The sequence below is a fragment of the Cryptomeria japonica genome, chromosome 6 (genome assembly GCF_030272615.1).
Source record: "Cryptomeria japonica chromosome 6, Sugi_1.0, whole genome shotgun sequence".
Taxonomy (NCBI): domain Eukaryota; kingdom Viridiplantae; phylum Streptophyta; class Pinopsida; order Cupressales; family Cupressaceae; genus Cryptomeria; species Cryptomeria japonica.
Window position 1 is genome coordinate 276,538,081 of NC_081410.1, and position 14,227 is coordinate 276,552,307.

At 35.7% G+C, this 14,227-nt stretch overlaps 1 protein-coding gene across 1 annotated transcript in view; it reads right to left on the bottom strand.

Moving 5' to 3' along the window:
• Nucleotides 1-3,157: 3,157 nt before the first annotated feature.
• LOC131062625 (protease Do-like 10, mitochondrial) overlaps nucleotides 3,158-14,227 on the bottom strand; it is a 99,137-nt gene continuing 88,067 nt past the window's right edge. The window contains exons 7-8 of the mRNA XM_057996330.2: nucleotides 4,069-4,119; nucleotides 3,158-3,766 (exon numbers count right to left, since the gene is read on the bottom strand). Of these exons, the coding sequence (XP_057852313.2) occupies nucleotides 3,482-3,766; nucleotides 4,069-4,119 (336 nt within the window). The 3' untranslated portion in view covers nucleotides 3,158-3,481. The remainder of the gene's footprint in view (nucleotides 3,767-4,068; nucleotides 4,120-14,227) is intronic.

Below are 14,227 nucleotides of genomic sequence, written 5' to 3' on the forward strand. Positions count from 1 at the left end.
GAGGAAGGCTTGGCCAAAAGCCTCGAAATCTACAAATCAGACCATGAGACTCAAACACAGAGGAGTTGTGGATGATCTCCTGATTAGTATCATTAGACACCCGAAAAGCCAATGGTTTGTAAACAGGAACAGTCAGAGGCCCCAAACCGCAAGCAGCCTGATCTGAACCAGAGGGCGCCGAATGCATCGAATCACAACCCTCCGTATTAGTAACAGGAGTCTTGGGCTTGCAAGGTGCAGCCACAGTAGCCTCCTCTAGCAAAATGGCAGCATGGGAGCCCCCAGGAATCGGAGCAGACCCAACATCCACCCCTGAAGAGGGCAAGGCATGCAAGGAAGTCGCAGAAGAAACCCTCGAACCGTTGGCTTTGGCCCGAACAGAAACTTCCACGCCCTTCGTAGCTCCCACAGCATCCTTCACCGAGCTCCCCGTAGGCAAGACGAGAGTCGGCCTTAGGGCTGCAGCAGCGGCAGCGGCATTCGGCCTTAGGGCTGCAGCAGCGGCAGCGGCATTCGGCGACATAGCGATTCATTTATGTATTTGTTGTTCTTTATTTCCAATTGCTATTACTTTTTTGTGAAGAGAAGAGTATAGTTTTTCTTGAAAGAAGAAGAAACACTGGTGTCCCACCCATATTATATTAGTTTAGTTTGTAGATAGGGTGAGCCTTCCCTAAATTAGGAGAGTATCATACTCACACACTGTGGTTGAAACCACAATTTTGCACATCCCTCAGGTGTACAAAATTTTCAACCAACAAAGGGTAAGCTAAAATGGTCGTTGAATGTTTGTTGGTCGACACCATTTTGTTGGGCATGTGCATTGTTGTTGAGCATGGAATATTAGAAGTATAAATTAAAATTTCAGATTTCATAAATGTAATCTCTGCCAAACATCTCTTCAAGGAAATCATAATAGGATGAAACTTAAAAACCCTTAAAAATAGGAATTAAATTTTATTGGAGGAATTGGATTTTTTGAAGTTAGTTGCAAAATTTGCGTTTGTATGCTACCAATTGGATGGAATCGATTTTTTTTTAGACTAATAAACAAGTGAAATGACCAATTTGATGGGACTATTTGATGAGGTGTTGGATAAACAAGGGAGGCATACAAATTCTGAAAAAATATAGGCATATTATAAATTGTAAATATTGTTTAATTTTTGTAACATATTCAAATTGGAAAGAGGTGGCATTTTCTATCTTGACGATTGATCTTTTATTACATACGCATTCCATTGAGTGTAGCACGAGGAAAGACATATTCTTGAGGTAATTGTTGAAAAATACATATCAACATGGTATATTAATCATGTTCTGAACTTCTTGTTTGAAAGATGAATAAATGCAAGAGCTTACAAAAGAAGACATAATTACCAAGGAGGAAATGTGAATTGTTTTTTGCACAAGTTAAAAATGTGATTTATTGGGCATAGACTTGAACAATAGTACCCAAAAAATTAGTTTTTAGAGATAATGAATAGGTGTTCCCTTGGTCAAGGTTTGAATGTAATGCAAGAATATGTTAATGGAATTATTGGATGCCGCTACCAATCCCATGAGGAGTTTGGTGAGTAGAAATTTATGATTGAAGATCTATATTTTTAGGTTTTATTTATTTTTCAAAATCAATTTAAGAAAAAGGGGTTTATTTTTGTAATTGGAGATAAAAGAGGAGCTCAAAGGTTCTTGTTCTTTTTGTTATAGTTATTTGATGTGCTACATATTTTAGGAGAGTAATGAGCATTGTTTTTGGACTTATGAGGAGTGATTTTCTAAAAGGTTCATTTTTTTGTAAAATTCAAGTGTCTTGACAATTTTATCATGACCACACATATTTTTGGGGCAATCCATAGGCAATCTAATAGGGCTTGCAAAGACTCAAAGGTGATATTGGGCGGATATAAAATATATCATCCAATAGGAGGTTGGAAGCATTGGAGGTAGGAGAATCTTCATCATCTCGAGCTAGCTTCTCGCTCAAAGAACATCTAATATGAGAAGCATCTATTTCATCTCTAGTCCCTTCAAGAGCAAGAGGGAGCATGCAATGATTTGTAGGTTTGTAGATAGTTGAATCCACAAACCAGGTATGGATAATTGAGTTTGTCTTAATCCATAGTTCTACAAGTGTGTTACTATGGATAATTGAATTAGTTTCAATTCACAATTGATTGGTGATTATGTTATTGTAGATAATTGAGCGAGTCTTGATTTACAGTTGGTTGGTGATTTTCTTATTAATGATAAGTGTATCTCGATTCACAGGTGAACATTGGATAATCAAAACATTTCCCCAAACATGAAGAGTTTGGATTGATGCTAGTGTAGAGTTGGATAATCAAGACATTTACCTAGACATGCAAGTTTGGGTTGATGTTGATGCAAAGTTGGATAATCAAAACATTGTCTAAACAAAGAGGTTAAGGTTGATATTGAGACAATATTTTTCTATTTTTCTTTTTTAGCTTGTTAGGAAATGAAAGTTAACATATAATAGATTAGTTATTAGGTTAGTTGGATAGGAAGTTAGAAGTGAAAGTTAGTCCCATCATGGGAGAATAATGACTAGAAAATAATATATTGAATATAATAAGAAATGAATGATTGTAATAAAATTCCTCTATTCTTGTTATTATTTGCAATGTAAATCTTTAATATTTCTTTTTTTTTTAGTCTAGAGGTATATCGATGATCCAGCCCAACGCCCAACCTACATTACCTTGAATGTAATAAGAAATGAATGATTGTAATAAAATTCCTCTATTCTTGTTATTATTTGCAATGTAAATCTTTAATATTTCTTTTTTTTGAAGTCTAGAGGTATCTCGATGATCCAGCCCAACGCCCAACCTACATTACCTTGGTCTTACTTATTGCCAAGTTGGGGCCAAGAAGGGGCGAGCTGAGGTGAGACTAGTCCTCTAAGGATGTACGCAACCGCCCGCAACTATAGTTAATATTCAAAATTAAACCATCCTTTGCATTTGAATTCATTGAGTTTGTTTTAAAAAGATATGGATTATAAATATTTTGTTTTCCTGGGTTTAAAAACAAGTTATGCTTTCAAATTAAGACAATGAGTATAGGCTAGTTTCGTTATATTAAGATGTAATCAACGAGACTGGTGTAAAATGTGTGCAACATCTGGGTATAAATTCAAGTTTTGCATTTGCATACCTAGAAATTTAGAATTTAAAATTTGCTCTTAGGTCTATGCTTTTGCAAGCAAAAACTACATTTAGCACATTCTCCTCATATTGAGGATGCAACATTAAAATTTATTTTTATCACCCAAATTGAGGAAAAATTCATATTCTTTTACACCTGGTAGGTTTCATTCCCTTCACAAAATGTGGCTGCAATCAACTGTGCCCAGCATAATAAAATTGATGGATCCTGCTAATGTTTAACATGCCAAGGCCGAATATATAAATCAAATGTCAAGGAACTTGTGACAGCATCCAAATCCTATTATCTAGAGTCTAGAGACGGCAACAGCTTCTTCAACAGGTGCACCATCTACCCTTTCTTTATATTCCAATTGCTCTCGCTCTACATCTTCCATCAAATCGAGAGACAAGGCAGAAGGTATCCTATGTCGCTTCAATATACGAGAAGTGGCACCTTTAGCATTCTCATAATTCAGAACAACCACCCTTTCATCATCCAAGTCAAAACGGAGGCTCTTTTCTGTGCAACCTTCTACTAACCGACGTAAATGCTTCAAGTTGTCAACTACCACCCCGTTCACTTTTTTCACCTATCAAAAATCAATATAAACACTCAAAACTTAGAGTATATATACATACACGTAAGTGCGCATCTAAGTGCATCCTTTATCTCTTTTAATTTTATTGGCAACTAAAATTATAGCATCAATTTGCAATGCTAATGCTTAGAGATGGTTAACATGGTGTATAAAAAGAAACTATTATCCAGATTGTTGCCTTTATTGACTGGAAGCTAGTGAATCACATCTCAAATACTTCATGTGGTACCAAACGAATTGAACTACTTAACTTCAGGAAAAAATTACGAATCAATTCAACTGGAGAAACAAACCTGAAAATCTGACAGGCGCTCATAACCTGTATTAATATCATCCATCAACACCTGTATAAGCATGAAGAAATAAAACGCAATTTTCTGATCAGTAAATGAAGTTAAAACCATAATGACAACGATGGGATCTGTTCAATACTTGCATTTCCTTTTATGACATTTAAACAAAAATATCACTCTAATGCCAGCCAAACAACACTAGACAATTCTTATCAGACCTGTTCTTATCAAAATATATATTATGCTTATTTTACTTTCAGTTTTCATAATTTCTGCCCTGAAACTTTGGACTTGATTCTAGTACTGAAACAACAACCTGCTCATGGCAAACCAGTCTCTGCTTTAAAGGACAAAATCATTGAAAAAAAGGGGTATGGTATCAATTACTTGTATTAACCATATCACCATCAATCTCAAATACAAAGTGTAGCAAAACAAAAAAATTACTGAAACTTCAGGGATCCATAAGGAAAGTTTGTGCATGTTTGTGCCGAGAAAGGCAGAGAGGTAGAGCGATAAAATAAGATTGTGTGTTACAAAAACATAGATATGACTATAACCTGAGAATTCATTTTGAATTTCCAAAGAAAAGAGAGGCATTTATAACATCACAATAAAGACTAATGAAGCTAATAGAAAGGAACCTGCTGGGGTTTTCTTTGCCAAGGCGGCTCTCTTACATGATATGGCTCTAGATTTCATCCATCAACGTCATTCTCATCTTTATGTTACTCAAGAAGTTTACCCCTAAAGATCAGATGTTGGTTTTTTGAGTAAGCTTGATAGAACCTAAGAAACATCTCTTTTTATGGATTTCTAGATTGGATTCATATAAGCATGTAAACTTGATCAATACGGTTTTGCATGTTTGTTGATCAATGTATACTTATTGCTGTGGGTTATAATTTGTTCTATGTCTTTCACAGTTTTATTTATATATGTTCTTGGGAAGCTTGTTTTCCAACCAAGATTTGTGAGAACTAAATCTGTTGGAACTAAATCTGTTGGTGAAAATTATGTCTCATAATTACACTTTACTTAAGTTGACTTAAGGTAATGCATTTCATCATAGTTTGCATATGAGACACTCAGGAAAGTGTGCACATAGGGATGATGCATGTAGGAGAAATTTCACCTTTTGTGGTCTTATCTTGTTGTTACATTCCACCTTCGGTAGGTGATCCACCTCTTGTGGAATATTTTATTATTTCTCCTCCCTGCTCCTACCTACCCTCACCTACCCTTGTTTCTCATTGAGCCACATGTCATGATTGTGTGCTCACATATCCATATGGCCTTGCCTTTATAAACAAGTTCATTTACAGTGTATGTAACAATTCAATTTCAATCAACTCAGTTAGTTGGGTATTTTGCATATTTTGTTCTCTCTTGTTTGTGCTATCAATTGGACTCTAGATCTTGGCAAATTCTCACAAAATCTCATCTTGAGACTCAATCCTGACAAGCTACAGATGACAACAATAATACAATCATATGGAGAGTATTTTGTAGGGTTCTAGCTAGCTCTAAAGAAAAGAGCCTTCCCCTTCCAGTCCTATAACTATGCAATTCTTGGACAATGAGGTCTCTCACTTCAACATAGGGTGTTATCCTTTGAATGCATGTCATGAGGCCCTTCATAACCTCTCCATTAGGATCTCAGAAGATATTTGGATACAAAAAACAGGGGTTGGGGAAGTACCTTGTTGCATGGATGGTGATAGGCCAAAACCGAGATAAATAATGAGAAAGTTTTATGTTTAATAATTAAATTTTGTTTGGTCTTAGTGTCAATCTGGGGGTGCAAACTTGCAAAAGGCGTAGTGCCTATATGTGAAAGGGCTACAGGTAGTGAGCTAAGTGTGGAACAAATGCAACTAGAAAATAAAAACACTCATTTAAAATTGCTACGTGAACTGTGCAAGCTGCCAAAACTATGCAGGCTGCTATAGGGACTGTGCAGACTACTGTGACTAAATGCTATAGGAACTACTTACAAAAGTATAATTTCAAACAGCTAAACATTATCAAAACAACAGATTATAAACTATTAGAAACCATTAAATTTAAACCCTAAATGAAATCGATTCAGCAAAACTGTAATTTACAAACAAAAATGAAATCGAAATTAAAACAAAAATTAATAAAAACATGGAACAAAGTCACTGCCATTTCGTGAGAGTGAGCCCTCCTGTAATGTCCCCACTCTAGTCAGAATCAGTTGTTGATGGCTTAACCTATTATTTGAACTCTCGTAGGCTAACATGTTTGGATAGAGTCTCAGTAACAATTCCACTTCTTCAATTCAGTCTTGGGTTTAGTTCCAAGGCCTTTGCAGTCAGTGTGTGGACTTAGTTGAGGGACTTATTATTTATAGTAAGTCAATCTGGCAGTAGTGCTATCTTTAGTCAGGGCACCTGGACACATAAGGGTTATTCAGTGTTGACTTCAACTTCAGATGGCACGCCAAAAAACTAAATATTGAGGGAGATATTAATTTTTTAGTGGTTAAGTTATTAAATTAACTTATATGGATATTATAAAGTCATAAAGTGACTTTATTAAAATTAAAAGCCACTTAAATATGATAAAATGATTTTTATTAAATAACTTAAGTGAGTTTGGAGGCCCAAAAAGCAAATTAAACTATGGAAAGTAAATTAAATACATTTAAATGTATTTAAATGACTTTAGGCATACTTTCTTGGGAAACGTGCCATTTGGAGTTATTATAAAGTTATATTATTAACTTTATTAAATAGTGGGTCACTTAAATAATATTAACTGAATATCAAAAGGTTACGCCCAAGCGAGGAATTAATTCAAATAGTGCATAAAGTATATTAAATATATTTTAAATGTATTTAACTCCCTTCAAGAGGAAATCACACTTTTTGGAGAATTATGCATTTTTGGGTTTATAAAGGCAAAGCAAGCAATTCAACCTCTATTATTGATTATTGATTATTGATTATTTGACATTGCTTGTTATTTTGCTCTGTGGAATTATTTGACAAAGGTTTCAGAGGTTTGGCCATTGGAGAACGAAAATTCTTCGTGGATCTGTGATTGTGAAGTTGTGGAAGATCAGTTGAATTATTGCAATTGTGAAGGCTTCATTCAGGAGTCTTATTGTGCTTCAACAGAGATTCTTTTATCCAGATATTGCAGATTTTTCAATAAGGAAAGGGCAGATCAGGTTAGACAGCCCTTTTAGCAGCATACTTCATTTCAATAAACAGCCGCACGATTTCCAGTTGCTGGCCGTAGAATTCAGGTTTGGCACGTGAGGTCCAGGAAAGGGACGTTTTGTCCTGGAGGGCAAAAATGCCTTCCTTCTTGCATTTTGGTTGCACAATTTCCAACGCCTAGCACATACAGGGTATTCCATCACTTTTCTGGCTTGAAGAAATAATTCCCTGGACTTGTACACCTATTTTGGTCAGTTTCCCAGTTCTGGCTGATAAACTCCGGAATTCTTTATTTAAAATAAGCTGAGGACCTATGGGTATGTTTTATGTATCAGTTTCATTTGCAGTAGTTATCTAATTCATAATATAGATTTGATTGCCCTATATTTGGTATCTATCCAGTTTTATGAGCAATTCTTGCCTAGTGCACTTGTTATTTTTTGCTTAAAATTGTTCAAAACCCTTGAAAAATCCAAAAACAAATCAGCAATAGTATTTCAAAAGAGTTAGAACCAGCAGGGATCTTACACCTCTCCTTCCATAAGATGATCAAAACATTGCTACAGAACTTAGATAAAAAATAGCATGTATTTATTTAAATGAAACATATTACAATCATTATTTCTGTTGAAAACTCTCACAAATGGGAGAACCTACAAGCACAAAGTCTTACAATTCCTCTCTACTATGAATAATTGGCTGTAATAATTTAATCCTTAATACTTGTAGCACAAAGTCTACAAGAAATCAGATTAAAGCTCCTTTCAACAATCTCGTTAGAACCTCATGCAAATGTAGAAAAATATATCAATATGACACAAGAACACAATGGATATAAGAACAAGGCTTCAACACAAAGTTTGAAACTCAAATGCTTTCTTAATATTACTTGAGAAACCAATTTACAAGTATGAAGCACAAAGTCTTTACGATTGTAAATTTCTATAGAGTTTTCTTGCTTGCTCATAAGATAAAAAAATTTATAGAGCGCCCTCCTGTATATATAGGTGAGGGGCTAAGAGCAAAAAGTGGGAGAAGTCTAACTAACTAAGACTTTTTCCACAACCAACTGTAACTAACTATGACTTATTACTAACTATGACTTATTCAAATTACAGTCTTATTGCTAACCAAATTGTAATTTGTTTATATGTAATTACAATTTACAAGATTACAAGTGTAAGACTACTTGTAATTACAAGTTTTGCCACTACATGTAATTTGTCAAAAAGGAAATACATAAAACAAGAACAAAACTCAAATGTCAGGAGACACTTCTTGTCCTTCTCTACTCCTAGCCATGAAAGCTTGAAACCTGTCAATTGATTCCTGCCATTCATCAGGATTTGGTCCTATTGTATTCCTTGCAACACCAACAGCTTTGATGATAACATCAGAATATCTTACCGTTGCTACTATATGTTCCTCAAGAATAGTTTGCATCTTTTCAAGGAAAACTTGGCAATTGACAAGTCTATGAATGGAAGTCACTGTTCCTGACAAAGCCTTGACACCAACTCAAAAAGTATTAGATCTTCAAGAAGCAACTCTTCATCTTAACTTAAGATCTTACAAGACATCTTCTCAAAATTAGAGTGTAATGTCCCCTTTTCTTCGAGTGATAATTAAATAATTATATGTTTAATAGTCCTAAGTCTTATGGGATTATTTAAATTTAATTAATCGGCAACTGGACATACTTTATTTTATAAAGTAAAGTCACTTTTGAGGGGAAAAGTAAAGTCACTTTTGAGGGGAAAAGTAAATTAAGAGAAATAAAATAAAGTATTACTTTCAAAAAGGAAAAGTATTAGAAAAGGAGGAAGAAGTGCAATGGGGATTCATTCTTGAGTTGTTATTTTCAAAAAAACTTCTCCTTTAGAGCTTGAAAGCTTTAGCTTGCAGGTTCAGTAAACCTTAGGACAGAAACCCTAGAGGTTTTGGCTATTTGGACGGAAACCCAAGTCAGCCCACTTGGTGAATTCATCTCAAAATTTACAGTTGCACAACATTGATTAGTTTTCATGGAGATTCAATTATCTATCTCATAGATTTTTAAAAGGTTTGTTATTTTATGTGTGGAGGCATTCCCGAGTATGTCTTGCCTGATGGCATTAGGCATTTTTTGATTTGTAACAGCAGCATGTGTTTGTAAACAACAATAAATTTCTATATCAAAAGAATTCCATTGGCTTATTTAGGTTCTCCATATTTCACTGATTGATTTCCTTAAAAATCTATATCGTTCATCTTGCATGTTCAATTTGCATGTTTGCATGTTGCAATATTACATTATGATGAAACAAAACAGGAGTAAAAACAAAAACCCAAATCAGATTTGAAGCAATCTGAGACCAAGATATTACAGTAGTATCAAAGCTAGTGATCTTGCCAACCTGTTGGAGTTTCAGCGTTGCATGTCAATTAGGTGAATACCCAGATTAGTGCATGTCAATTTGGTGAACTTGCATGTCAGTTTGGAAACTACCCAAATCTTGCATGTCAGTTTGGCGACTGCCTAGATAGTTGCATGTTGATTTTGAGAGTTGCATGTTGATTTTGAGTGTTGCATGTTGCTTCTAATCAGTTGCATCTCATAATTTATGGTTGCATGTTGCTTCTAATCAGCTGCATGTCAAAAATTATGGTTGCAAGTTGCTTCTAATTAGTTGCATATCAGTTTGAAATCAGTTGTTTCGGCTGCATACAAGTTTATAAAAGGTCACGACAATGGGTAGAATTATAGATAGAAGATTGCCACCTACTTTCCTTCTGAAATCAACGTCACATACAACAGGGGTAAAAAAAGTTACAACAATGGATAAAGGCGGAACAAGTCAATCAAGGAAAGATAGAAGGGATAGTATAAGTCCACAAAAAAATGATTGACATATGGACGAGCTTATGAATGATATGTTCAAGCATTTCAGAAATATCAATCAGATATGTTATTATTGTTTGAGAAATTGCTTTTGGAGGAAGAAGCCAAGAAGATGGATAAAAGGCATAACAACGATGAACACATTGAAGTCACTAAAGATGAGCATATAGATCATTCCAATGCTAAGAATTCACTTGAAGAAGAGGCACATGAAACTTGTGGCAGCTATGGTAATGCTGCTGAAAGGGAGGAAGCTAATTCTGATTTGGTTATGCATAATAACGGAGCTACATTAAATTTTCCAAGAACCGTTACTTGAACATGCATCTACAAATGTGGATGTTGTGACTAATAAGGATGACAAAATAGTCGCCATGGGTACAAATTCAGATTTAAGCAATGTTGAAAGAGACATTGTCCATACATATGAAGGTTTTGTGGATCAAAGACTTCTAGCACAGCATGAATGTTCAATCTATGGTTGAGGAAGAATATGTGGAAGAGTGTGTGGAAGAGAACATTATTTCAGATTGGAAAAACCTAACCCTTCACGAAGAACTCAAGGAATCCACCTATGTTTCAGCATCACACCATTATGACTCTTGGGTGGGGCATAACGCTTCAAAAGAGGAATTTGGTGAAGAAGAGGTCAAGGAGGTAGCTGATTTTGAGAGGCATGACTTTGAATGCAAATCAGGGAAACAATTCTCTAAGGCAGCCATACCTGTGGGGCAACTTTCACATGAAGATGCAAATTCAGTCATGAGATAGGTGCTACAACTTTAGGATCAATCAACAATGAGGTGCATAAGAAGGAGCTCGTAGATGTAAGCTGCTTGAAAGGTATGACTGCCCTTAGTAAGTTTGATATTCCTCGTTTTATACACAAGATTACATTGGAGGAATACTTGTTAAGATCAATTAGGCATATTGTCTTAGAGAGCTTATTATAGAGACTAAGAGATTGCCTAATAGGAAGATCTTACAATTTGATAATGTTTGGTTTGTTTTGCACACTACACCATGGAGTTGATTAGTAATGAAAAACAGATCAGCTTTAGCAGCTAGGAATTTATGTTATTGCAGCAGGAGACACCTCATAGACCAGCACTCATGGAGGAACAATCTTCCCTCAGAAAAGATACAAGAAAGAGCAATGAAGACACCTTGGAAAGCTTCTGGTTTTTTGAGTTGGGACAGCAATCGTGTGATGTCACATGTGCACAAATCCAAGAAGGATAGTGGTGACAAGAAGTGTAGCATGGTAGACATTCATGAGTGGATAGATAAGTATGAGGTAAAGGTTGAAACCTCAATTTGCCAACAATCTAATTTTTTACCAGCGGTTGAAGAAGGGCATTAATCAATTTGTGATGTTGGCAATTTCATTGAGGTGTATCATGATTTTATGGGTGATATGTTTAGTGGATCAACCATTCATGCTTTGACTTTGGGTATTAATGGAGACAACTACAATACAACTATGGAATCGTCACCTATTTCATATGCTTATGTAGTTGTTTATTGGTTGTGTTGTGACATAATTCTCATGGATTCATGGTTGACACGTGGCTGTCCTACATGGTTGTACATTGCATTTTCAGATTTATCTGGGTCTACAACAGTTTTTGGGTTGGATTGGAGTTTATGGAGACACGTTCACTTGATAGGTAAGGTGTATGAGATGGGTTTCTTTCTCATGCATGGGTATGCAGACATCATTGCCTTCACTTTAGTGGCTGGTCTGATTTATAACAGCAGCCTTGAGGTGGAAAGTCTAACAGCTCTTGAGAGGAGTTCTCAGTTTGTCACACACCTTGGGACAGCAGCCTATGATAGCATATATGAAGGCAAACTTGGAAAATACAAAATAAAGGTCGAGTCTCATGTTGATGATCAGCCATCTCCCATCTTTACATGGTTACATTCATCTTGTTGTTATGCAAGAACATGCGATAAGAATTGAAGAACCACATTGCATACAAGGTTTGACATTATACCTTTGTTACATAACAATATCATTCCTTGATCACACTTGGAGAGTATATGTGGTAAACGAAGAAGACATCAAGGAGCATGTAGAGGACAGTAAGGAGCATGTAGAGGACAGTAGCACTTCATGTTCGAACCTTTGGGTTTTGAGTTACATCACGAGGATAGAGGGTTGTTCTACATTTTTGAGCATGGAATTTTCAGCCATAGTTCATTGGGTTAGACTTCTCGCAATGGTGATAGATGGTTGTTTCACACTATTGATCACAAAAGACTTCAAATTGGTTCTTTAGGAAAGCAGGTGGTTGGAGGATTTGGAAAGATTGGGATCATTCTTCCTTTATTGGAGGTTGGTATAGTGATGAGATTCCATCATCGTTTGTCATTAGAGGTACTTGCGGCATCATTTTGAGTGGGATTTCCAGCAGCATATGGTGGATTGAAATGATTGATTGTGCACTTGTAATGATAATTTCTCACATCCGTGGGAACTCATTCAGATTTAGATGAACATTTGGCATTGGTGGCATGATAAGAGACATCTATTCCTCCACTTTTCGTTGGTGTGAGAGCGTGTTGAATTGGGATCCTGGCACTGGCATGTTTGGTGCACTACTTCATTGGGATCATGATGAGTTGCTTCACAACTTTGGGCATAATGATGTTTATATCAGAGTGGAGCAGTGGAAGCTTAAAGGAGCTACACATGGGAAGACATAACAAGGTCCTAGATTAATTTGGGATCCAGGTATTGGCTGGAATATTTGAGCTTAATGCAGAGTTGATACATGTGATTGATTGAGGACAAGCAATCTTGGGGTGGGAGGACTGTAATGTCCCCTTTTCTTCGAGTGATAATTAATTAATTAAATGTTAAATAGTCCTAAGTCCTATGGGATTATTTAAATTTAATTAATCAGCAGTTGTACATACTTTATTTTATAAAGTGACTTTATAATAATGTCAATGACAAATTATAAAGTGAAGTCACTTTTGAGGGGAAAGGTGAATTCATCTCAGAATTCACAGTTGCACAACATTGATTAGTTTTCATGGAGATTCAATGATCTATCTCATAGATTTTCAAAGGGTTTGTTATTTTATGTGTGGAGGCATTCTAGGGTATGTCTTACCTGATGGCATTAGGCATTTTCTGATTTGTAACAGCAGCATGTGTTTGTAAACAACAATAAATTTCTATATCAAAAGAATTCCATTGGCTTATTTAGATTCTCCATATTTCACTGATTGATTTCCTTGAAAATCTATATCGTTCATCTTGCATGTTCAATCTGCATGTTTGCATGTTGCAATATTACATTATCATGAAACAAAACAGGAGTAAAAACAAAAACCCAAATCAGATTTGAAGCAATCTGAGACCAGGATATTACATAGAGACGATATCCTGCTCTACCTCAGTACTCATTTCTAGAGTAGCCTCAATATCTCTAATTAAGTCATTGAGAACTAATGACTTACAGACCATAAGTTCCTCAAATTCAAAATACCTATCTCTATTTCGTATCAAAATGTTGTCACACGGGATTTTCAATTTGACTTGATCCATCTCATGCCAGGTTTTCAAATCTTTTTCTATGGATTCCAGACTTTGCTTAGAAGCTTCTATTGTCTTATTTAATTTCATCTTTTCTGCTCTTACATTGCTCAACACATGCAATGCTTTCTTCACCACTTGAGTAGTTTGATCAGCCAGATGATTTACCCAAGAATCAACAGCTTTGGCCTTTTGAGCATCTTTTTCAACTCTTTTGATGGACTTTTCAGAAGTAGAGGAAGTTAAGGGAACAACCTTTTCCGAAGTATTTGTGATCTTTTGGATCACTAAGATGAGTTGTGCGTTTTCCTCCTTGAGCTTATCCTTTTTCGCTAGGAGTTCATCATAACCCTGAACCAATGAAGCCATAGAATCCTGAGCATCATGCATCATTCCAACATGAGTCTGCTTTCCTAATTCCACCCTTGTGAACTTGTAGTCAGACAATTGCATTTCTCCTTGTGGCTTATCAACAAGGGGTTATGTTACCTCTGCATACTTCATCTTGTTGCTATCTACAACCACCCGTGAAACTAT